Source organism: Lathamus discolor, chromosome 8 (assembly GCF_037157495.1).
Source record: "Lathamus discolor isolate bLatDis1 chromosome 8, bLatDis1.hap1, whole genome shotgun sequence".
NCBI lineage: Eukaryota > Metazoa > Chordata > Aves > Psittaciformes > Psittacidae > Lathamus > Lathamus discolor.
In genome coordinates, this window is record NC_088891.1 from 18,416,853 (window position 1) to 18,443,494 (window position 26,642).

At 41.3% G+C, this 26,642-nt stretch overlaps 2 protein-coding genes across 2 annotated transcripts in view; one reads left to right on the forward strand and one right to left on the reverse strand.

Annotated features, from left to right (window-relative positions):
- USP3 (ubiquitin specific peptidase 3) overlaps positions 1–26,642 on the forward strand; it is a 93,124-nt gene that overhangs the window by 6,691 nt on the left and 59,791 nt on the right. Inside the window, exons 3-5 of the mRNA XM_065688045.1 lie at positions 1,763–1,856; positions 2,400–2,521; positions 2,856–2,933. The gene's annotated coding sequence lies outside the window, so the exon portion shown is untranslated. The remainder of the gene's footprint in view (positions 1–1,762; positions 1,857–2,399; positions 2,522–2,855; positions 2,934–26,642) is intronic.
- Positions 1,123–25,654, reverse strand: CA12 (carbonic anhydrase 12). The gene is made up of 10 exons (XM_065688048.1): positions 25,564–25,654; positions 22,370–22,390; positions 16,949–17,128; positions 15,549–15,691; positions 14,088–14,183; positions 12,412–12,475; positions 11,786–11,943; positions 10,017–10,143; positions 2,386–2,470; positions 1,123–1,403 (listed from the first exon to the last, which is right to left on the reverse strand). Exons 1-10 carry the CDS (start codon positions 25,652–25,654, stop codon positions 1,319–1,321), a joined length of 1,050 nt encoding a protein of 349 aa, XP_065544120.1. The 3' UTR covers positions 1,123–1,318.

Below are 26,642 nucleotides of genomic sequence, written 5' to 3' on the forward strand. Positions count from 1 at the left end.
TTGCTTTTGACATGAAACAGTTTTCTTAGAGGTGGAAGGAGGAGAATCTAAAACATAAGTGTGCATCTACCATCTGTAAAAGAGAAAACATATACAATATCAACTTATTTATTTTAAATCACATATGTGCTGGTGCTACTTAATATAGAACAGATCTAAGCGTAAAGTTTGGCTTAGAACTTCCCAGGTGGTGTTTAGCAGCATTCAGACCTGAAGTTATTTTAGGTATAAGCCTGTGCTCAATCCCTGCCTGTGTACTGAAGTACAAGCATGGCAGACTCTCGCTTCAGATGTGAAATTCAAGAGGAATTCTGTATGCATCTGGGGCTAGGTTGTCTAAACACTGTTCTTCCTGAAGTCAATGACATTTCACATTGTCTTTAGTAGAAACAGAACGTTTATGCTTTTCACTTTCAAAAATGCATAATAAGACTCAAAAGCTTATGAGATTTGAAAAAATATTTTTTATTACTTTCTAATACTCAATTCAAAGAACTAAATCAGTGAAATCATCTACTGTATCATTGCAGTTGTAATATATATATATTCTAAAATCCATCAATATTTCATAATTAAATAGCTTGTCTGCTTAGAAGTGACAGCAACTGCATTATCTCCACATCATTCATACACACACTATAAATAAGAGCAGAATAAGACATCAACCTGCTTCTCTAATTCCAGTGGCTGACCTCCATAGCAGGTTTGTGAGCTGTAGAATAACTGGAAAGTGAGCTGTTCCTCTGGCAGTAGTGTTTTTTCAGCACTGAGTTCCTGGGTTTAAATGCCATTAACAGTCCATGTGGTTCTCATTGCATTTACACTTGTCTTTTCCTCTAGTATTTCTGTTACAAAGCCACCGGTGAATGTACTAACTTCATTTGCTGTGATTTTAAAAACTGTGTCTGATGAGTTCAAATTCTGATCTCCAGTACACATTGTCCTTTATCTTGTTTATACTCATGATACTAAAGCCAGTCTCTGATTCAGCAGGGAAGAGTGCTTGTAGCTGGGTGTCTTCAGATTTTAATACCTGTGAGAAAATCTGTGCTAAATAAACCATAACATTGGAGTTTAGGATTAACTGTGAAATCAATTGAAAGAGCAGGACTCAGCATGAGGAGTTCAGCTCAGGAGTATTCACTGATCCTATCTCCCTGGAAAACGAGAGCACAAGGGATACAGAAAACTTATGGCCCGGTACATTTTTAGAACACTCTTGGGGCCTGTCATCAGCCAAGAACAAGAGAGATGTTCCAACAACACAAAATAAATCAGTGCTATGAATGAAAAGGGTCTTCTGGGACAGAGCAGAGCATCAAAGTTTGGAGCTATGTTCTTCCTCCTTGTGTGTGCCTGGTTTGTAGATGACTCCTCTGTTGTCTTTGCCTTCCTTTTTGCAGCTAAAATAGAACAAACATATTCAATACTTGTAATTCCAGTGGAGGAAAAGCACCATTAGTTACTTTAAATGGCCCATCATACATGCATGAGATTTTTTTCTTTTGTACTGGTGCAAATGTAACTTGTTACAGATATTTCAGAACACATTCTGTGAGGCAGAGTCAATGCTGATCACAAAGGGTTCGGGCTGTAGGAATGTTTGTAATCTTAGCCTCTTTCCTCAGAGTTTGGCTTTGGTGGCACTCTGCTAAATGATCTCTTGTCAGTACAGATTTATTCTCCTTAAATGATGTGACCTTTGGGAGAGGTGTTTTTTTCCTAAAACTCCATTCCCCTCTTGTTTCACTTACTGTTCTAGGAAGAAATGAAAGGATTCAAAAAGCAATTAGGAGCTGTGGTGCTAGCAAAAAGAACAAGAAAAATAAATGGCAATTGAGAAACAGAAAAATGGGGTAAGTTTGTTACCAACCCAGCATGCTTGTTCTGCTCTGTCTGGAAGGGGAGTCTCATTTCCTAACTTGTGGGAGCAGCCAGTACCTAGACTGGAAAGTCATTTTGTGTTCTCCCCAGTACTCACATACAATTCCCTCTTTCCTGACCTTGTATCTTTAAGGGTTTACATAAGCACTGTTCCAGTAATTATTATTTTGTGGAAAAAAGGCCTTATATGGTGGCTTTTCACAAAACACCACTGTTCCTACAGTGGCAGAATGGTGGCCACTGTGGCATGAAAGTTGCAGTAAGTGGAGGCCTTTTAGCCGTATAAAAATATTTTGATGGCAATCGAGTTAATCTGGAGTATGTGATACAGGAAAAATAAGAAACAAATCAAAGGTCGTAGGAGGCGATTGTATCTTATAAAACATCAACCTTTACCACTATAAGAAATGTGCAAGGTTTTGAACACACAAGCACTTCTTTGTGTCAGAAACAAAATTTGGTTTGATTCTTTTCCTGTGATGTGACAGCCAGACATCTTACCTTTTCTTCTTCAGTAGGCAGAAGGCTACTGCAAGAATGATGAGCACTCCCAGAACGCAGGCTATCACAGCAGAAACAACAAAACCTAGGAAAGGAGGGAAAACATACAAACCTGTTAACTTTATTCCCTTGTGAGGTTAGTTTCTGATCTGTCATAACATTTGCATTCTGCATTTGCAACTTCCCTGCAGCCTGCTCATACCCCTTTGCAATTATGGAATGGATAACTTTGCATAGATGCATATTGGAAAGTCCTGAGCCCACAGCTGGATCCACAGTTCACAATGCTGTGAATTTAGATGCCCATCAAAGGCACAAAGCCAGCATGCAGACACAGGCATAGCAGATCAGAAACTGTGGATTTCAATGCTCTCATGTAGAAGCATAAGCTTCCCATAAGCAAAACTGAAGAACTAAATCTGAGCCACGGAGAATGTTAAATTTGATGCCTTTTGTTTTTTTCGAGGCAGAAGAACACTGTTGAATGTGGACAGCTGAAGAGTGATACGCTTTCCTGTTGAGATCATTGCTTGAAGGCATCCAAGAAGGTAAGAATGAATTCAGCTATTAGTAGGAAGAACTGAGTGATCTCATGTTTACCTTGACACGTTAAGCTTTATCATAGTAATGCTGTCTTTGATAATGACCTTCATACGTATTTTTGGCAATGCTGATTTTGCCCTTCCCAAAGATCCTGAAGGTGAGCACTCTTAACTGCCTTTTCATAATTCCTTCACCCATTGTTTTGTGTATTTTATCAAATGCCTGTTTTTCTCTAAGCAACATCCGGACATTTTCAGAGTGAAGCTGAGAAGTTTCATGTATTCCATGTAAATATTTCCTCTTATTAAATCAGCTGTTGAGGAAACAGAAATGTAATACCTGGAGTTTAACCTTATCCCATTTTACACATTAGATGCTTTATTAATTTTAAGTACAACTGCACAGAAGAAGCTTGCATACCATACAGGTGAAGAAAAACTGTGTTTTAAAAGAGGGTAAGTGTTTTTATAGTAAAGGTGGGTCAAATGGGCAATGAAATAAACCACCAAAGAGATAATTGTAGAAAAAAGCTTTTAGTTTGAAGAGGAAGGGTAGGGGGCATTTCTTTTTGATGAGAAGACCTTCTTGTAAAATGTAGTTAGATAGTATTTCAGCATGGTGCTGTAATCAGAACGAGACACCAGTTCCCATTTAACTTGTGGGCAGTGAAGGTTTGAACATCCTAATAAATTTCAGCTGCACATATGTGAAGCTGATTTTATTGGAATAGACTGCTGACAGGCAGGAGACATTATAAACACATGCAAGTTTTGCTGAGTAATCCTTTAAGATTAGAGACATTTCGAAATGTGGTACTGGTTAATAGTGAGCATGAATTTAGATTTTAATCAGCGTTTTTGACACACAGCACAGCTCAGTGGCCCCATCTCGTGGCGGCTGTGCTCTGGTGAAGATGGCAGCTCTCAGTCTTAAAACTAAAAAGGCACAAAAGTTGCGCTGAGAACTTGCTTTAGCAGGTGCCTAACATGTGCAAGACAGGATTTTGTTCACAGATGTCAGGTTGCGTGGTCCAAGCCATGATTCTGGGTATGGCAGCTCCTTCCCTTCTTAATAAGTGTGCTCTGTTCCTGCCTGTGGTTGCATCAGCCTGTGCATTTGTGGCAGCAACCAGGTGCACTTTAATTGTGCTTTGACAGGACCCTTAGTTTTCTCGGTTTTGTTCTTGTTTTGGTTTGTTTCTCCCTTAGGGCGAGGGGCTGCACCTGTGAGGGAGCCTTTGTGAGCCTGACTGGTGGAATGTGAGATTACAGGGGTGATGAATACGTTTTTTGAAGTGGGTAGAACATTTTTCTATGGTTCACTGATAGAGTCAATGAGCTTTTGTAATTAAATGTACTTAGATTGAATGAGGTTTCTAGTAAAGTAGCACTGAGCAATGCCTTTTGTAGCCATAGAGGCCAGTTCTTGGGTGAGAACAGCAGGATGGGCAATAACCCAGACAGTACAACTCTGGTAAGGCATGCCAGCTTTAAAGATACACTGAAAATGTCTTTGTAGCTCTTGTCACCTCTGCATGGGAGCCAAATAATGTGGCTTAGCAGAGGAAGAGCCAAATGGTATTCTTGGGTTTGGTGCTAGTCGACAGCACCAGTTTTGAGAAAGTCACATCTGGGTCAAATTTTCCGCCATAGATGGAAACAATAATGCTGATACTATTTCTGTGAAGTGCTTAAAGATTCCTGGATGAAAAGCACAGTATCTGATTTTCAGTTACTGGGATCATGGTTTCTAAATCTCTACCTTTTAAGTATTGAGTGTGATTTACAGAGAGAGAGTAGTCAGGTACTGAAAGGTCAGCTTAAGAAACAGACGGAAAATGGCATTTCTCACTTCTGATTGACCAGAAAATCACTGGCTCATAGGTGCCATTAGCAATCAGCAACAGACCCTTGCCAAGGCCACCAGGTATTGATTCTTGATAAATTGAGAGGGTAAAAAAGTATAAGTTGGGTCTCTGGGATTTCATGGTGAACTGGTCTTAAACATAAGGGAGCTGCTCACCCCAGAACTTCTGTTACTTCCGTGTTTCATAGAATCATAGAATAGAATCATAGAATAGTTAGGGTTGGAAAGGACCTCAAGACCATCTAGTTCCAACCCCCCTGCCATGGGCAGGGACACCTCACACTAAACCATCCCGCCCAAGGCTTCGTCCAACCTGGCCTTGAACACCACCAGGGATGGAGCACTCACAACCTCCCTGGGCAACCGATTCCAGTGCCTCACCACCCTAACAGGAAAGAATTTCCTCCTTATATCCAATCTAAACCCCCCCTGTTTAAGTTTTAACCCGTTACCCCTTGTCCTGTCACTACAGTCCCTGACAAAGAGTCCCTCCCCAGCATCCCTATAGGCCCCCTTCAGGTACTGGTAGGCTGCTATGAGGTCTCCACACAGCCTTCTCTTCTCCAGGCTGAACAGCCCCAACTTCCTCAGCCTGTCTTCATACGGGAGGTGCTCCAGTCCCCTGATCATCCTCGTGGCCCTCCTCTGGACTTGTTCAAACAGTTCCATGTCCTTTTTATGTTGAGGACACCAGAACTGCACACAATACTCCAGGTGAGGTCTCATGAGAGCAGAGTAGAGGGGCAGGATCACCTCCTTTGACCTGCTGGTCACACTCCTTTTGATGCAGCCCAGGATACGGTTGGCTTTCTGGGCTGTGAGCACACACTGCCGGCTCACGTTCATTTTCTCATCGACCAGCACCCCCAAGTCCTTCTCCACAGGGCTGCTCTGAATCTCTTCTTTGCCCAGTCTGTAGCTGTGCCTGGGATTGCTCTGACCCAGGTGTAGGACCTTGCACTTGTCGTGGTTGAACTTCATAAGGTTGGCATCAGCCCACCTCACAAGTGAGTCGAGGTCCCTCTGGACGGCATCCCTTCCCTCCAGCGTATCAACCGGACCACACAGCTTGGTGTCATCGACAAACTTGCTGAGGGCGCACTCAATCCCACTGTCCATGTCAGCGATGAAGATGTTAAACAAGACCGGTCCCAACATCGATCCCTGAGGGACACCACTCGTTACTGGTCTCCAGCCGGACATCCAGCCATTGACTCTTTGGCTCTTTGTGTGCGGCCATCCAGCCAGTTCTTTATCCACCGAGTGGTCCATCCATCAAATTGATGTCTCTCCAATTTAGAGAGAAGGATGTCGTGTGGGACAGTGTCAAACGCTTTGCACAAGTCCAGGTAGATGACATCAACTGCTTTACCCTTGTCCATCAGTTCTGTAGCCCCATCATAGAAGGCCACCAAATTGGTCAGGCAGGATTTCCCCTTAGTGAAGCCATGCTGGCTGTCACCAAGCACCTTGTTGTTTTTCATGCGCCTTAGCATGCCTTCCAGGAGAATGTGCTCCGAGATTTTGCCAGACACAGAGGTGAGACTGACTGGTCTGTAATTCCCCGGGTCTTCCATTTTCACCTTCTTGAAAATGGGGGTTATATTTCCCTTTTTCCAGTCGTTGGGAACTTCACCTGACTGCCATGATTTTTCAAATATGATGGCCAGTGGCTTAGCAGCTTCATTTGCCAGCTCCTTCAGAACGCATGGATGGATTTCATCAGGTCCCATGGACTTATGCACTATAGGCATCATTGCTATGCTGGATTGTTTGCACATGGATTTAAGAAGGACCCTACAGAGGAAGCCTTGTAGTCTGAGAAACTCAGCAGCCATATTGCAAATCCCAGTTCTGCTGTTTAAAATCATTGTACGTAATCTGACTTGAGCAGAGATTTGAAGGGAGTTACTAAAATTGCTGTTCTGGACCCAACTAATTGTCTAGGTGGCAGCCAATGTTTGAGATGGGGGGGCTTGAGGGAAAAGTTTTAACCCTATTCCTGGTCATATAAGAATGCCATGGGGGAGAGGGATATTTCTAGTTGGCCAGTTCACAAAAGCTGAAGGACTGACGTACTTTGGTTCCTCCACTTTTTCACTCTTTACCCAGCTTTTAGTTTATTCAGAATACCTTTTCTGCAACTAATACCAGTTTGTCGTGGAACTATTAAGGGTTGTTGATGATTTGGTAAACTTGCAGTTTTCTTATGTATTTTGGTTAGAATCAGCAACAAGAGAACTACTAGTGTAGTTCACATTTTAAAATGACATTAAATTGAGGCATTGTTCTATAACCATTATTCTCTGCAAGTGGCAGCCCTGGGACTTGGTAAGAGGCATGAAGATAGAATAGAAAAGTAAAACTGTGGTGTTACATAGTATACAATGAGAAATCAAGAAACAGAGCCAGAAAAATCCCAAGTGTGATATGTATAGTCAGAGAATTAACTTCTGTCTAATGCAGTTGTATTACTGTCAGAAACAAGGTTTTCTCTTGTTACCAACATAATACAAACAAATCAGTTTTCTGGGCTCCAAACATTAAACAAATTAAAATGAAAAAAGAGGTGGCTGATGAGAGTAACTTCTCTCAGCAGTAATTCAAGAGCAGAAATTGTAGCTTTAAATAGAAGAAAGATATAACTAAACTAAACTAGTTTAGACTTACATATTTAGCTATCTGCTGTTAGTAATGGGAAAGATGGTAAGATACCTTTGGCAGCAAATAGGTAAGAACTAAATGGACAATTACAATGAATGTAGAAAAATGCTTCAGCTGCTTGACTGGAAGGACCTAGTGTGTGGATGCTTACCGAGCACTGGAGTCTCAACAGGCTTGGGGCCCTTTTTTTGAGGTATCTGGAATTAATTCATTCCTAGCTTCCAGAATGAGGATGACAGATGAAAACTGCTCAGCTATTTTGGGGGAAAGTTGGTTTTCTGGGCCTATGTTTACAAACTGTGTACAGACAGGAGGGTCCTTGAGAACCTGAGCACTTTTCAAGATGCTCAGTAAAAATGAAGTCATATAGTGAGGACTTCATTCATAAAGTGTAACATCCTCAGCTTCTGAATCTTATGTTAAACACATGGTCTAGTGGAAGGTGTCCCTGCCCATGGCAGGGGGTTGGAACTAGATGAGCTTTAAGGTCCCTTCCAGCCCAAACTATTCTATGATTATGCTGTTTCTCTGCACCTCAAAACTGGGAAGTATCCCATGTCTTCTTAAATTCTTAAATCATTGCTCCTGCTCCTCTACTGTAAGTTAAAATAGTTGTTTTTCTATTCAGTAGCTTTCTGCTGAGTGTACAGAAGTGAGAAACTGAGGTATTTTGGATCCCTGAATTTGGATCCCTGAATTGGATTCCTGAAAGTCAATGTAACTGTGCATTTCCTTTAGCAGCACTGTAGCCTGCTCTTTACACATCTGGTCCGTAATGCTTCTGAGGACCCACCATGTTGACTGCCGATACAATGGTTTATAAAAGGAAAGTCAGGAGGTGCAGCAGTTAATGGGGTGTAGCCTTTGTCACTGGAGCTCTGGAGATAATGGAATATACAGAGATTATACAGAGATTTAATGCAGAGCTGGAGAATGGGAATTCATGGCTTGTGGTTCAAGCCACATAGTCAGTCAGCTCTGAACTGTTAAATGTTTTTTACTCCAGTAAAAAGACAGAGAAGTGAAGATCTAAAACATTACAACCCAGTGAGAGAAGCACGCTTAAGTATCAAGGGCAGTAGCATCATCATACCTACTGATGTGCAGTAATTCCAGAGAAGGCACTCAAAATAAACTTCATGGTGAAATTATGTTCCTCTTATGGGAATCTTTAGAAAGATTAAAAAATGTTTCCATGAGAACTGAAATGGCCCCAGCCACAGGATGAGTCTGAAATTGTCTCTGGGTTTTATCTCAGATTTGTTTCAAAGAGAGTTGCTTCAAATAACAGCCCAATGCTTCTGAAGCTCCACGCTGCTCTGCTTGGGAGTTCTGTTGCAGCTAATCAGGCAAAGAGACCAGGCAACTTTTGGTGACAGATCTAAATCATCTCTGATTTCAGAGAAACAGTTTGTCTGGGATTTGTTTTGGCTGATCTCTAATTTTCACTCTTCTCTTTTATAGCTTTGTATTAGAAAAGATGTATTATGAAAGGGACTGTCTGTGTTTTCTGTTCTTTCATCTAAACAGTGAAGAACCTAGCAGCCAAAGTTGAACTGATGTGCTAACACATTGTATTAATTTGAAAGTTTACTGCTTGGCCAATCATTTTTATGAAATCTGCTTTTTCTTTTAAAAATCTTTTATTCTGTGTTTCAAATAGCATAGTGGCTTGCCTAAATCCATGTGCCTTAGTGTATGTGCCAGCTTCACAACTGCTTAAGAGTATTTGTTTGAAAGGCAACACAGAAATTGGAACAATACATTTGGCACAGACAATATGCTCAGATGCCTGACTGTGGAGCACAGCTGAGCTTCTCGCCACAGATGCAGGATTTTGTGCACACACCCCGCCCCCCCGAAAAAACCTATGCATTGTCATTGTGTCGTGCTGCATAATTAAGCCTTTTAATCAGTTTTCCTTGTAAGATGGCAAATCTTTTTTCATTTCTGACACTAGATCATGCTGTCCAATGTTATGAATTGTTTTAATTTGTGGAGTTTTAATTCCTCACTGGCCTCTTCTGATTCTGTGTAATTTCCCCAAAACAGAGTCTCCCTGAAAGGCAAAGTTGTGATTCCATTTGAGTCTGCATAAAAACAATCCTGAAGTTGCTGAGAACCAGCAAATGTCACTGGTGAGACAAGGTCAGCTCAAGCACTTACACTGACTGTAACAGCTCAGTGAAGTTCAGTCTCACTGAAGGGAGAACTGTTTAGTGTTTGGAGTGACAGCAAATATTTCTGCTAACCGTGACAAGGCCAAACATGTCTTCGGTCTTTTATCTCCTCACCTTTGATCAGAAGGGTTGCAGGGCTTGCCTGATACCATTGTGGAAAAAAACCTTTCTTATATACTCTCTGAATACCTTATTCTTGTACAGTTGGCCATGCAACATTGCAGGGAGAGAAGAAAAGCGAACCAAGTGAACTGTGGGGAAATGAGATTGCTGTGATTTTGTACTGATATGGTGCAACAGGACTGCCACTTCAGTGTTTCAGGTTTACACAAACCACTGTGCACTGTTTCTTTTCATAGAAGCATTCATACAACTCACCTTCACGGAATGAGGTAAACACCAGTCTTTCACGGAATTCTTGAACTTTCCGGAAGTTATTGACCATTTCCAGGGGTTCTGGGTCATCACTCTCTGTGCAGTACATGGCTGTTTCCAGTGCCAGTAACTAAAAAGAGAAATACCCTGTTCAGCTCCCAGAATACAGAAAAAGCAATGCTAGTGTATGATCACTGAGAGTGTGTGTTTGAAATCAAAGGGGTAATCAAAGGGAAGGGGATACAATAAGTAATACTTAAGCCTTGTGCAGACTGTGAGGCCAAATACAGAATAATGTGTAAACAGTGTGATGTCTCCAAATTCATACCTGTATTTTGTTTACATCCTGGTAAAATTAATCCTGCTTAGTAATTATCTGTCAGGAAAACTGAGTGGGAGGAAACAGGCAGCAATGTTCTCCCTGTCACAGCCTAACTCCTAAGCAGTCCTAGAAGCTACTTTATGAAGGAGCTCTCTACTTTAGTAAAGACATGACCTGGTAGAGTGGTGTCCTGGGTTCAGCAGTAGCAGTCATTTTTCTCCTTAGTAGCTGGTGCAGTGCTCTGTTTTTGACTTTCGGCCACGGAACAGCGCTGATAACACCGATGTTTTTAGTTGTTGCTAAGTAATGTTTACTCTGACCAAGGTCTTTCTGAGTCTCGTGCTCTGCCAGGGAGGAGGGGAAGCCGGGAGGAAGCAGAGACAGGACACCTGACCCAAACTAGCCAGAGGTATTCCATACCACAGCACGTCATGCCCAGTATATAAACTGCAGGGAGTTACCAGGAAGGGCTATATCACTGCTCAGGTCAGGCTGGGTATCGGTCGGCAGGTGGTGAGTGGTTGTATTCTCTTCCCTTGTTATTTCCCTTATCATTATTATTATTATTGCTGGTAGCAGTAGTGGTTTGTGTTATACCTTAGTTACTGGACTGCTCTTATCTCAACTCATGGGAGTTACATTCTTTCGATTCTCCTCCCCATTCATGCAGGAGCAGGGGGGAGGAAGAAGTGGGGGGAGTGAGTGAGCAGCTGTGTGGTTCTGAGTTACTGGCTGGGCTTAAACCACGACAAGTGGCCATAGTTAGAATGGACTTTCATAACAAGGAGCATGCAGTAATTTGACCAGAAATTTTAATCATAACATGTTCTTCCTGTGTTTATAATAAGGGGAATCAGAAGGTAATGATTGGCAATTTATAGTCTATGGAAGTGGCCACCAAAGAACAAAAGAAGTTAATCGGGAGAGCATAAAAAAGTAAGTTGGAGAAAAGCTAGGAGATTCAAAATTGACAAATGATGTATCACTTGCCTTCGAGAAACTTAACATCTAGCCAATCAGTCATGCCTAAGTCAGTCAACATCAAATTAGCACTGAAATACCTTGTGAATAGGGTTCAGACATGAAGCCTGGATAAAAATCTGTAAAGACTAAAAAATCTGGAAAGACTAAAAGTGGGGAATAAGGACATGGTGAAAACAGAAATTGATCTCACTTGACTGATTTTTTTCAAGCTGATACTATACTATACTGTACTATACTATATGCCGTTGTCTGTCCTTTATTCTGGTCAACTGAAAAGTGCTAACTGCAAACAGAACAGGATAGTGATCTATGTCAGTTCTGTGCTATTCTTCCCACTTAAAGGATTTTAGCAATGGTCACATTTCAGTTTTACAGGAATGTAAGAGAAATCCAGGAAATGGGAATGTGTGTTGACTGTTGTTGGGCAGACAGCGCTCAGGAGAACATGTGCTGGGTTTAAACTTGCCTGCTCATGTGAAATTTTAACGGAGTGTCGGAAAACTGTCCAGAGAACGCTAGGGTAGCAGGGAGGAGTTGTCAGGGATCCTTCATAGCGATAGTACTCGTCCAGTCTGTCAGGAAGTAGCTCTCGGATATTGAAACCAGGGACTTGGACCATCTGATCTAAAATAGGGGATTCACGTTAAATGCTGCATTGTTACTACACAGGTAGTGCACCAGTAAAGTGATTTTGCTTTTCAATAAGTAGGATGCTTTCAGTCATATCAGTAGGAAAAGAAAAATACATTTTAACAGAGATGATCCCAGTTTAATCAGGAATACAGCTTTTTAGGTTTCCTCTGTACAAATCATGTCTTAGATTCCAAATCAGAATTCTGTAAGATAAAGAGTGGCCATTTTAACCAAAAAACACCATGTGCAAGAAATAAGACCCAGTCGGAATCACGTGGTGTATGTTAGCCCTGCACTCTTCACAGAAATGCACTGTGTTTTTAAGTCTTTCACATTTTGTGACAGGTTGGCCTTGGATTTCAATTTCTGGGCTGCTACTTCAGGTGGTTCAGTCCCTCTCAGGGTGACATCTGATACTCTTAGCCATTCCGAATCTATTGCAGGCTAATAGCCACTCACCCTTGTATTTCACATTCCGGAAGTGCCTGAAGATCTTTTCATAGGACGGGTTGAAGGGTCCAATCTGTAATGAACACACTGTTAACAGCTGTGCAAATCACTGCAGGCTGAATATGAGTCTTTGCTTCTGCACACAGCAGGCAGCAGTATTTGACAGCCTCTGTCATAAGGCAAGTGTCTCAACTGTCCAGGTACTCATAAACTAGAATGGCATAAGTACTTTTCTTATGCAAAACATTAACATGACGTCAGAACCCCAATAATGCTCTTACTTCAGAGAGCTAGTAGAGCTTCTTTGTTATAATACTATCTTAGGTGCACTGTAGACCTCTTGTGTGTGCTTGAAAGGCCCTATTGCCCTCACCTGTTCAGCATGCAATGCAAATGAGGAGAAGACAGTTCCTCTGAGAACATTGCAGGCATAAGTTCTCAACTGACAGATTTCTTGGATGATCTAGTGGTTTCTAGTCAAAGCCACATTTTTCCACCCACAAACATTTTTTAGTCTGCTGCTTAGTCCAGTAAGATAAAGAATGACACTGTTGGGTATTGCAGAGCCACTGGCAAGGGCTGTAACTCAACTATCAAACAAGACCATGCTTTTCAACTGCTACCAGCAGCTTTTCAGTCTAATAATCAATGTCTTTTTTTATTAATCCTTTAGAGTTGGTGCTTAGCAGTTTCTCTGATGACATAGTATACTGGTGTCCTTAGATCAACTGTAATAGCCACCAGCTGTCTGAAAGCTTTTCAAAGACCTAATCTCCATTGTTTCCCTATTTGATTTTTAAACACTATTGCTTAGCAATAAGCAGAATCCCAGTATTATTCCCTAGCATAATACACAATACTTTGACACTTTTCACAGCTGCAACTTCCAAATGAACTGAAATTTAACAGAAAATAGGCCAAAGTCTTAGAGCTGCTAGGAAGTGAGCTTGGATAATAGTAAGAATTGGAGAATTAGAGCTTTGTCTGCTAACTAGACACTTTCATGGTTTTGATGAAAATATGAAATCTTAGTTCTTAGTTATCTTATTGAGAAGTTTTAATCCTCAAGAAAAATGAGAATTATATATGTACAAGCTTCTAAAAGTTTTTCTTTCAGATCATTACTCTCTTTAATTGCCTCTATGTGGGGCTTTAGTTGAGAAAATTAGAAAGCTGTCCTTTCATGATCTTAAAAAGGGCACTGAATGTTCTTGTTTACTGTAATACGTGACTCAAAGAATCTGGGAAGTTTTCAACCTGAAGACTGTGGTCAAATCCTAATTACATATAGTGGCCAAAGCCTCGGTTGTGTCTGCCTGTATCTCTGCTGTCTTAAAACTGCTTTGTGCTACAATAGGCAACTTTTCAGTAATAGAAATCCACTGTTGTTTGACAAACTCTACTAATCCTTAATTTGTAAGTGAATGCAAAGATGGATTTAACATAGCCGAAGATAATTTACTGAAAAACATGAGGAAATATTCAGAATCCCTCTTTTCTTAAAATTTATTCCTGTTTATGTATGTGCTGCTGGAATCTGGTCCTTTTCTGAAAGTGAAAACAAAGAGGCTTGATTTAGCCACAGCATTATTAAATAATCTAGGAAATTTGTACATTAGAGATCTCTGATGGTTTAATGATTGAAAGTATATTCTAAGCCAAATAAAAAAAGGTTCTGATCCTACCTCAAGAAGAATAGCCAAAACCGCCAGTCCGTCTGCTTTGTCCATTGCTGCTGTTACATCTGGATATTTCTCTGAGTTATAATGTACAATATGCAGCTACAAGGAAGGAGATAGTATGTTACGGTGACATCTGGGGCATGCTCACATTTCTGTTTCACAGCTAAAAATGACCAGTGCAGCCATCTCAGGCTAAGACAATACAATGGGACCCTTCACTACTTTCTGGGGGTCATGGTAAGATCTTTTTCGAGAAAGGCAGAAGGTTCTGGAACTCCCACTCCCAGCCCTGCTGCAGCTGTGTTACACCACCCCTCCTCTACATATTGGGCAGGGGGAGGAAGAGGATCAGTCACGTCAGTTTCAAGGCATCTTGACTGCAGTACTAGGGAATTTTTCTCTCCAGTATTTAGAATGCAAAACCTGGGGTTAAATGTAACTAGAAAAGAAATGGATTATTCCAAATAAGCAAATTATTCACTTGGAGTGTTGTGTGCATTTCTGGTGTCCTCAACATAAAAAGGACATGGAACTGTTCAAACAAGTCTAGAGGAGGGCCACGAGGATGATCAGGAGCACCTACCGTATAAAGACAGGCTGAGAAAGTTGGGGCCATTCAGCCTAGAGAGAAGAAGGCTTCCAGTATCTGAAGGGGGCCTATAGGGATGCTGGGGAGGGACTCTTCATTAGGGACTGTAGTGACAGGACAAGGGGTAACGGGTTAAAACTTAAACAGGGAAAGTTTAGGTTGGATATAAGGAAGAAGTGCTTTACTGTAAGGGTGATGAGGCACTGGAATGGGTTGCCCAGGGAAGTTGTGAATGCTCCATCCCTGGCAGTGTTCAAGGCCAGGTTGGACAGAGCCTTGGGTGGCATGGTTTAGTGTGAGGTGTCCCTGCCCATGGCAGGGGGCTTGGAACTGGATGATCTTAAAGTCCTTTCCAACCCTAACTGTTCTGTGATTCTATGAAATTATTCTGACTGATTTCTCTTTTAATAATTTTGGGGTAAATACCTGATGGGTATGGCTTTTCAAAATCTCTTCACAATTCCATAATTTAGGATTGAAAATATGACAGATAGTTCTTCACTGAATGGAAGAAGGTGAGTAAAAGGAGAAGCAATGTCATGCAGCTAAAAGATACAGCTGGTTTACAGAGAAGAACCAAGGTGTTGAGTATCTAGCAATTTGCTTGAAATTACTCAAGTGACGCAGTGCTGACCCTGAGTTCAGAACATGAACTCTAACTCCCTGACTTTTGGCATATTCAGGAAAGTATGTCGTGGGCCATCCTTTCTTTGCAATGCAAAATGTGTTTTCTTAGTATACACCCAGGTTGTAAATACTTGAATTAGAACCTTCCAGCCTTTTACAGTCATATGCCCAAGATATAGTTCCCACTTTGAGACAATGGGACCTGCCCAGCTGCCTTTGTTTCTGTCCCTGCCCTGAGCCTGGCTTACCTCTGCTGCATAGTGCTTCCCACTGACTGTGTGCTCTGAGCCTTCTGACTTGTTTCTGTTTCCCCAGTGGAGGTGAAGTTGAGATGCTGTATATTCAAACGGGAGGTTTCTGAGGTACATAGTAGGCAACAGGTACATTTTCACTGTAAGCAGACCAAAACCAAATGGAAGCAAATGATACCACAGCTTTCAAGCACAGGGCAAATGTATTTTTGTCTAAGTGTATTACATATGGAACACAAACAAAACGGATTCTTTGCTCATATCCATCTCAGTCTGTGGTAGGAGATAAACACTTCAGTTGTCTTTAACCCTTTCTAGGTAATTCAGAAGAATTTACACCCTTTTTCTGTTTTCTTAAAACTAGGAATTGAATGTGGTATCACCACAATACTAAGCATCCTACTGATTTATTCTCTAGCCATAAGAGAATATAGCAGCAGATGTGGCAATGATCACTTAGACACAGACTTATTTTTCATTACTTGGAGCAGTTCAGGTTTGTATCTGAGTGAGGTTACTGGCATAGGTCACATGCCCCCTGATTTCTAGGAGGGCATTGACCTTAGAAGTGAATTCCCCTTTTTACTGAGCGGGATGATATATTTTGGTTTTGGCTTACATTAGGAAACTGTTGAACTTCTTAGGGGCAAGATCTAACAGTGATTTATGAGAGGGCTGTATGAGGAATTTACTTATACCTGTGTGACTGTGAGGGACTGGCTCTCAGTGTTCTTTTGTCTCCACTTGTTCTCTGGCACAGCTAAAGTCCACAATGAGAATGTTGCCTTCTCTGCCTATTACCTGTCACATCATCCTAATGCATACAGCTGTGACAGTCCAGTCTTTCACTCAGGACTGAGAAAAGCTCTTAGGAAAAGAAGGTTCACAAGGAAGGGGTGTTCCAGCTGTTCCTAGTCTAAAGCAACCTAGTTTTGATGGAGAAATTGATCATGAGGAAAACAAGGAACCAAGCCCTGAGAGGCTGGCCCATACTGAAGAATGGGTTTATGGTGGTGTACAAGGCAGGTTTACCCCACTGAAGGAGTGAGAAAAAAAGCAGTTTTTGTGTGTTGGGTATCTTTTAACCAAGTGTGCCAGAGAAGAGCAGAGGCAGAGGCCATTTTATGACACAGGTTCTTTTGGTGCTTATGCAGTAGAGGAGGATACAAAGAAGGAGGGTCTTATAACTGTTCGTATTTCTATGTCTTCAGATGTTTCAGGAAGGGAGAAAAAATGTTCTGTAGATGTAGGTATGCTGATGTAAAGCCTTCATAATTACAGCTTAATTTCATCTGATAATCAAAGTAGTTCACCCATGAAATAAAAAAATTAAAAGCTTCAGCAACTCTTTTCCCCTCTTTCCTTCACAATCCCATGCTGTCTTTGAGCTTCCTTACCTGAATGACCGTTATTGATCAATGTAAACTGGTCAGTGGAGGACACATTATAGCCTATGAATTCTAAAGGTAAGAGATTAGAATCATACTGGAGAATATCTTTGTGAAAATCTATTGGTGACTGGAATATTCCTCCACAAAATGGGTATTTCTTTGGCCAGGCCTTCTCTCCATCAGGACCTGTATAAATTAACAAAAAGACACATTTGTCAAGCCTTAACCATGCAGTTAATATAAAAACTCCCCTGTTTCAGCCTTCACCCAAAATGCGGAAAAGTAGCCTTTTCTGAATTGTTTAGGCACAAGCATGACAAGTAGAGTTTGGATCTGTGACAGCATTTGTATTATTTACTGACATGAATTACTTTTCCCCATGGAAGTAACAGGCATATGCAGCAATGCCAGCCTTTGAAAGAGCATTGTTGAAAGAAGTGACTTGATGTTGACAGAAGAAAGTTTCCATCTTTTTCAGTGCACAGAAAACCAGACCAGAATGGACTTTTGCTTACCATACAAGCTGTCTGGCTCCATCTAGCAACACTGAATAACACCCAGTGAAAAGCTAACATGCAAAAATGGAAGGTGTTACAATAATTTGACCTGCAATAACTTGCTCAAGCTCTGGTGAAATCTTTCATGACAGTCTTTTGCCCTGGGGAGGATCTACAAAGAACGGATAATATCAAGAGGTTTTTTAATTGTGCCTTACATTTACTTACACATTAATAGCTAGCAGCTGTTCATCAGCTCTAAGTTGAGACCATTTGGATTTAAATACAAAAAGAGATACTTGCAACTTGTGTTTCAACTTGACTCTGAAGATTCATCATGATTCTTCCTAAGGCAGGAGGGTCTTTTGGAATCACCCAGCCTGATCTGTGTAACACAAGCCATCGGACCTCCCTGGATTAGTTTCTGCTTCACTGAGGTCATATTTTTTGAGGGGAAAAAACATCTACTCTTCCTTTAAGCATTGCAGGTAAAAGATATTTCATTAGTGCCCAGTGAATAATTACTTGCTTTTCACTGTGAGTTTGTCTAGGTTTGACTTAATTTAGATAGTGATTGCTTTTAATCCTTTGCTTAGAAACTGATGAGCCTCCTGTTAACACACTTTTGTTTCTCACTGAAGTACTTATAGAGGACATAGTTTCTGACTTCTCTTCAACTAAATAGATTGAGTTCCTTGAGTCTTTGGTTAGAAGGCTTCTTTTCCAAACCTATAATATTCCTTGTGGCTTCTTTGAAGTATGACATCTTCCATGAATCGTGACTGCCAGAATCTAATGTTAGATTGGGCCATCAGTAGCAAAGCAAGTTCAGATCTTTTCTGAAGGAAAAGTATCAGTCAGGAGAATGTTGTTAGAGCGTCATTTTTTGTGTGAAAGACAGTTTCCAAGGATATAGATAGTGGAGGTGAATCTGACTTAGTGCATGTCGCAGAACTGGCAAGTTAAGTTCAAAGGCAGACTTACTTCTTTGTTAAAGCTCTTTAAAATTATTCAAGACATAGGTGAGTACGTGACATTGTTTGCAGTCTGGATACTCAGACTCGGTGCTTTTCAGTGTAAACAGGCCTTGACATTGGTTTAACTTATGTCTTGGACTCCATTTTACTGCCAATCACATTAATTTCTCTCCTCTTAGATCTTCATGGCACTATCTTAAAGTTACGGAAATTCTTTTTAAAAGCTAATAAATGTTATGCCACTGTTGTAGAAGATGGTGTTCTATCCTTTCCATATGTTTTGGCAAATAACAGATCCATTCAGAGGAGCATAAATTCTGTACTATGGGATATACATACTTGAGAATATTTCCCAGGAAAATACATATCAGGATATACAAGAAAATTGTGGTTCCTTGAGGTTGAAACTTGATGTATAAGACAATGACTCTGAAATACAACACTTTCCAAGAAGCCAAGGCTACAGCAGCATCAGAAAAATTGGTGAGAAGCCTTTGTTATAGAAAGACTTCAGAAATTTTAAAGGGTTTGAGGTTTCTGTGCACTGCTAAGATAGTGAGTTTGCAAGAAGATATGTATTACATATAGGTCTGGAGACTTGATAATTAAATGGGTAATTTTTAGCTGATGCATAATATAGAAGTCTAGTCCCAGCCAGTGGGAACCATATCATGAAGTACCCCTCACTTTTTGCTGAATTGAATGCCCTTAGGAATTGGCAGCAGAGTATGGAATCTTCCACACCAACATCAGCAGTCCAGAGGGGAAAATTCTGTCTTTTCTATAAAATGCTGTAGTTACTGAAGTCTTTAGGTACCTTGATCCTTACTAGCAGTTACCCTTTCCTTGACATAAATCTGCTGCTCCATTTACAGGCCTCTAAGCTAAAGCAGTTTTTGCTTGTTTCTCACTCCTGCTCAGTTAAAAAAAAAACAACCACCAACAACCAATCCAAACAGAAAACCCCCTTTTTTGGTACAAACCAGTTTGTCTAGAAATTCTGCCTTTTGTCATGTAGTCTTCCTAATTTCAGTGCCACAAAATTCCTGTCTCAAAGAGCTGAGCTCACTGCAGCTTGGATTTGCATATGTGAAACTGAGATTTCCATGGTAGATAAACCACACAGCTGGAAGGCATTTCTCAGCTGGCTCTGTTGAAAATGAATGATTGATTGTGAACCAGATTTTCCTTTTTCTGTGCCAGCACATTCAGATAAATCCAGTGGAAATCACATTGTGTTTACAAAGACTCTGTCTGGTCAGTGTGAATGAAGAATAGCATGTGAGTGTATTAAGGCTGGCCTGTACTACAAGTCTCAAAATGTATTAACATAAGAAGTACTGCAAAAATATCTTAGTAGTTTATTTCCTCCTTTTGTGATCACAACTGTGACAAAGGGAAAGACCCAGGCAGCTCAGGTGATGTCTGCTGCTCTGAGGATCCCATACCCCTGCCATGCTGTAAATAACCCTGAGCCTGGCTGTGCCCTCATGGCTGTTCTATAAGAGATGTCTGTAAATAAAGCAGTGGTAGTTCTTTGGATAGTCTTGCTGCCCAGCTGCAGTGAGCTGAGCAAAATATGCTCAGCACCATGGCTGCGTGTATCCACTGTATCACCTCCCTTCATAGCTTTTAGCTTCCCATGCCTAAGCCTGAAGCCAGCCCCACAAGCCCTAGCGCTGCTGGGTGATGCAAGACAGATGTTCCTCTAAGAACAACAGTGGTGTCTGCTTGCAGGATGTATACATTGGTTGACTTAAAAAAAGAAGGAAACAGGCCGATGAGACACCAGTGTTACCAGCAGACTTTGCTCGAGCAGAAGAATATTCATGTTGCTCATGCTTCTCACTTGACTATCCGAGTTCTTTAAACTAATGTAATAAAATTCATTGGGTCAGTAACACAGGGAACGAAAGTCTGTGGTATTTTTGCAGCCAGGCAGAGTGCTCTGCCCTGCTCTTAGCCAGCTGGAAGCTGTATAGCTGCTGTTAGCCCAGGGCTGAGTTAGCAGTGAAGGCTGAGGGTCCAGGCTCCCTGGCATGGTAACATGGCTGCATGTTCTTTATTTTGCTCAGAGCACAGGCAGAGCTCAGTTATATCATTCTGTGTATTCATAGCCACTGCATGTGTATCTTCCATGTGCTTGTTCAGAGGGAAGCTTGTGAAATAGAGGGCTTGCCAAGGGCTGTAGCTGTCTCTGCTACTCTATTCAAGTGCCGCATGGGAAATTTTGGGCATGTTCTGGTGTGTTCGCTAAAGCTTGCATTTCCTAAGGGGAAGTGGAGGGGTCTTAGCACAGGTTCTCAGCACCTCACTGAATTGGGGTATTTGGCAACAGTAAAACTAAAGAGTTTGCATGTTCAATTGGCCTGACATCTGGTACCAACAATTCTTGTGTTTGTGTTGTAGCATGAAGTTCTTCCCTCGTGTGCATGTTAGTAATTCCTTTGGCACTATTACTTTAAACTTGGCTCTAAAGCTAATTTTCTCCATTGTAGCTGCTTGTCCACTCTCAATGAGTGATTCTGGCTCTTTGATTTCATTCCAGCCTTCTTACATTACAGAAGCAGAAAGCCAGAATCCAAAGAATTGAAGCCCACCTCTCCAATTCTCCCAGTTCTCTTCTCTTCAGGCCTGCACTTCCCAACCACGCAGCAACATTGCCAAAAGCTGCATGCATGTGCTCTCCCGAGCTGTCCGGCGTCAGAACAATTCTTTTAGTTCTTTAACTAAGATAAGATTTTTTCTGATGATACACTTCATACAATTTGTCTGTTGTACAAAAGGTGAAGCAGCCCCTCAAAGGACACAGAGCAAGCCTGCGTCAGAGTGGAAATTGATGAGTTGGGCACTGAGAATAGCATACTCTGAAATAAACACTGGTACCCGAAGTCCTGGAAAGGGAGAAGTAGCTGATTTAAAATAAGTGTTACCCTAGGAGGGAGGACAAAACCTTTACTTTGATGGTGGTAAAGCAAGTTTTGCTTTCCTTACTACCCAGGAGGGTTAGGTTCATCTGGTGGCTGCTGGCAGGGTGGAAAACCCTGGCTTTTGTTATTCAGACTGTGTCAAGGTTTCTTTTTTCCTAGTGAGATCTTGAAGTATATGTATGCATACTGGCAGTTAGAGTAATACCTATAGACAGGCAGCTGACGGTTTTCCTTTTGCTTATGTGAAGCAAGTCAGGTAAACTGGAGCACAGCCAAAGGGAGTAGTTATTAGCAGCAAGTTGAACCTCAGAGGTTCTTTGTGTTGTCTTGGAGCAGCACCAAAGGCTTAAGAACAAGAATGTTTTGCTGAGATTCTCAGTGCTGCCTACTTTTCTGTGGGCATGTGGCATGTAAAACACTACTCTGAATGAGGAATAACAGGCCAGATGATTTGATCACTTGAAAGAAAATCTCTAGATAATTCTTCCTGAGCAGCCATCAGATCCTTCTGGGTTAGCAGCTGACTGAAACGACTATTGTACAATATAGCACTGCTTTCCTGAGTATGATTTATTCTGCCTTGTGAGTGCTGGGGTTTTCAGAGTGCTGAGTCTCCAGTAATGCAATACAGGTTATTTGCTGAACTCTGATTCTACTTAAAAATTGAGACCCATCTGGGTAGGGAGAGGTATGTTCTCTGCAGAACCAGGCTGAAATGTGCTGCCGGTCTGTGACTGCTGGGGATAGAGAGGGCTTTGGGGAGCTGCTGCAGTTGTGGAGCCAGTCTTTTCCTGCTGCAGTTCCTGTTGCTTTGTAAGGCAATTCAGAACCCTATAACTGACTCTCAGTCACCCAGATATGAAACCTGATGGCCAAATAACAGATTTCAAGACAATGGGACAGATCCAAACCTGGGTAAAGGTAGTGAACCAAGTATGTTCTCAGCAGAATACATTTGGCATGTTGTCATTAAAACACAGAGCAAAGCCATTACTTACTATGTACAAATTAGTTTGTACTTACCAATATAAGACCATTTTGACCCTGTTTAAAGACAAAGGAAATATTACTGTGAATACTTGAAATTGATCTGAGTCTACAAAGAAACAAATTGTCACTTAAACCCATGTACTGAATTTTGCAATACTTTGAACTGTTTGTTCCCAAATGTTGAGCAAAACACAGACACTTTCAAAGATCATGAACACTTCTCACCCAAGTTATAATTATCGCTATGTTCCTGCCCATAGGGGTGACTTTCTTGTGGTTACTTAAATGCTGGAGTGAAACTTTTGTTGGCTTTTTGATGGTGTGGGTTTTGGGTTTTTTTTTTGGTAGAATAGCCACAGGCTCGGTATGTAGGCACATCCCTGGTATTTTTCCAGTTAGGAAACTTAAGGAATATAAATGGGGTGTAGCTATAATGATCCCCCTCGTGCCTAGTTGGGGAGTTTGAAAACCGTCAGTGGGTTGCCAGTTGCTACAGCCGTTTCTGTACAGGGGCTCTGGGACTGGCCAACTGAAACAGGAATAGATGGACTTCAAAAAAGGGAACCCATATAACTCAGAGAATCCTGGGGGGGTTGAGTGGGTGTTAAAATGACCAGTACCCATCTATGGTTTAAGGAAGTGAACTTGGGACATTGTCTTTGCTTGTCTTTGGAAATATCTTGACTTATTAAATGCTCCTTTTATTTTTTTCTGGTCCTGAAACCTACCTAGTCATTCAGCATGCTGGGTAATTGCAGGTGCTTGTCCTGACAGACATGCACAGTTTTGGCTGTCAGGATAATGGATATCTTTACTCTCTGCAAATTCTATTTAGTTTCTGCTTAGAAAACAGTCCTGGATTACAGGTCTTGCAAACACTCAGAGTGCCCATGTGTGCGTGCATGCAGGCAGGCAGGTATCTATCCTTACATGCACATGTCTGCTCAGTATGTGATCCTTGCCTGCATTTCTTGTACTCCGGAGTGTGGTCACAGATACAGCTCTTCTCCAAAGAATGTTGTGTGAGATATTTGGGATTAATTTGTAGGGATGTGCAAAACATCTGCTCTTAGCTCTTTTGTAGTGATATGTGCTGGGAACACTGAGCTGTCTGATTCCAGTTCATTAGGACCAGCCTGTCTTGTTCTTTTACACTGGAATTCTCAAAATGAGGTCTGTGTAATCATCCTGGCTCACATCCCCATGTTCCTCATGGAGAAGAATTCACACGCTGTCTTATATTTCAAGATGAGAAACCTCCTTCTCCTCTCCCCTTCTCTCTGATTTATTTTTGGGGTGCTTGTGCCCGCTGGTCAGCATGTTCTGTAGGTAAAACTTGCATGGAGATAGCAACTGACTGTCAACAGATTTTAGAAATTGCCACATCCTCAGCTGAACCAGGTTTGAAAAAATAGTGGTTTAACTACAGCACCTATTCTCTGCTCGTGGTCCTGCTTCCCATCAAAATGTGAGCAAAGTGTCAAGCTACGATTTTTTATTCTAGAGCAACCTTTAAACAGTCAATTTCAAATATTTTCAATATTTTGGGCATTTATGTCAATTGAAATAAAAATAAATGAAAGCTTCAAGTCTTTTGCCAAGTGAAATTTTCCTTAGCTTGAGAGCATTTTGATGCTCTGCAGCTCACTACCATTGTGACTTTACTGATGAGCACAGTAACAGCAACAAGTGTAGGTAGGGGTGAGGCACATTTAATGGTTATTTCATCCACTTTAGATAAGGAGATGAATAGATGAGCAGATGTCAGGATCTTCTTGATTTTGCCTGAATAAGCATGTAGAGCTGCCATCCTCAGACTCTGAACAAGGTTGCATTACCCTTATTCTTCTTGATAATGAAATGAGGATGAGGCAGACTGTCACACAGGCTCATGGATTTGGAAGAGAGCCAACAGATGTCTGATTCACATCTAGAAGGGATCGCAACTCTGAATAGCTGCCTCTGTACCTATGAGCACTCTCCTACCTTTTTGTTCATGTTAGGGTGAGTGCTGATGAGTAACAGTTACATGTCTCTGCCTGGCAGAAGAGGTTCCTAGAGACAGTGTATCTGTGTTTCACTGATCAACCTGTGGGGAACCAATACATTTCCAGTGTCACTGGGGAGCTGGGAAAGTGATGTTAGTCTAGTTGTGATAATCTGTGTTAGTCGTTTTTCTGACTTGGGAAAACATCAGGGGCAGGCGGATGCTATAGCTCTTGCAATTTATTGGTACTGGGGTTCTTAAGTCTAAAATGGGGATTCTCCAGTATTCCGTTCCACATGTATTGTAAGATGTATCTTTTCAACTCATCTTTCCCTTCTGAATCTTGAGTTGTCAGGGAAAGCCCCTGGAAAGCACTGAGTTTTAATTGTTATTCTGGAGAGTGAGACAAGGGGGAATCAAGAGCTCCAAGGTGTAGGAACCTCTGCCCTTCAGGTGGGAGATTCTGCTAGAGAATGTAGCCATTTTTCAGAGGATATATGTCCACAGTAAGAAGGGGTCCTTGAAAGTCTGAATCGCACCTCTCTTGTAGCTCATGTGAAAACCCCAGTAAAGTCTTGTCTTGGCAGAGCTCTGCATGAAGCTGACAGCTCTGGATTACACTTAAGCCTTCAGGATTTTTGTCACATAAGTACACATGCTGAGTAAGTCTTCTCACACAACCTTTTACAATGATTCTCCCGTATAGCCTGTAATCAAACTAGGTGGATTATAATTAGCTTGAATGGATTAAAGTAGATTATAATTGCTTGAATAAATGAACATTAGCTCTTAAAAAGAGAGTGAGGAATGCTAACCTCTTGAAACTGTTCTGTTTAAATATAAGAAAATGAGGTCTAGTATATGGGGTGCTTCACAGGGATTGCATTATTTTCCCTCTGAGGGCAGAGGGAAAGGTGTGATACTTCGACTGTTCTGAGAAGGGCCAGTCTGCTTCATTCTGTGAGAAACAGAAAGATCACAAAGCAAGGCACACTGAGCATGCAAGAGGTCTGTAACGCAAACTACATCAGAGGACAAATTTCTTTTTCTTGTATATATCAGAATACCTATTATGAGACATTGAAACAAGGATACCAACTCCAAACAACTGCAGTCTACAACAATATACAACTTTAAGCGTACTGTTGAAATAGTAATAGTTAGTAGATGCCAATTTTCTGCATACATTAGCTGTCCTAAGTTACAAGCGACAATAAAAAAGAAAGCTGAAAGACTTTACCATTCAATGGCGCTTGGATTGAGACTGGTGTCTTTAGGAAGAAAATAAGCACAGCAGCAACTGTGACTACACTGAAGCTCTTGGCTGACATCTCAAGGAAAGACTTATAATATTCTGACAATTCTCTGCGGTCTGAAGAAACTCCCTTGTAGATATGTGGCAAGTAGCAGAATGCACACATACAGAGGTGCTGCTGAAGAAGAGCTTCTGCTCTTCTCTCCCCTTGTGTCTCTCCTTGCTTTTAGGACTGCTTTTTATAAAGCTCCTGAGACTCAACCCAAAACAAGTGATGTAATCAGACCTGCCTCTAGGTCACAGCACCCTCTGAAAACTGATCATATCCTTCACTACTTCAGCTGTAGTGAACTCCTCGCAGGGCAGACTTTAGCTCTTAGAGCATTTAAATATGGAACTGCAAAAATTATTTAGCAGAGACACAAATGCTTAAAAAAGCTGTCCTCTTACAGGCCATACCACAGCAGAGGTTTTCCAGCCTATTTCAGAGTGTCTCCCTCAATTCCCATTTTTGGATCAGTGTCATTTAGCATAATGGGCCCCTGTGAGGACTGGAGGGAAGAGACTTGGGGCTGTGTGTGGGACTAGTAATAACTGAGTGACCATGGACACTTCTGACAAAACCCATCCAACTTGTCAAGAAAGGGTATTTTTTTTTAAGCTCTTAGAACTGGGAGAACATGTGAAGCTAAGAGGAGGGAAAACTCATCATGAAACAGCCCAGAGTCTAATGTTATGTTCAGGACCTGCATGGAGAAGGGTAGAGGAGCACAGGGTATAAGTTAATGTCCTCTTCTGAAGGTGATTGAGGAAGAACCTCTAAAACTGAGTACACCATGGGTAGCTGAGGAGCAGAAGGTGGCATTGGAGAGCCTGTTAGGTTTAGTTGAGTACTTTATAATTGTTACTAACTGCTTACTACCTCTCAGTAACAGCTTTGAAGCATGCATTAATTTTGATTGGTCAAGCTTTATTTTCAGCATCTTTATTTATCACCTGCTTTTTCATTGCTCAATGTTATCAGACTTGCTTATTTTTTCCTACCATAATTTATGAGGATGGTA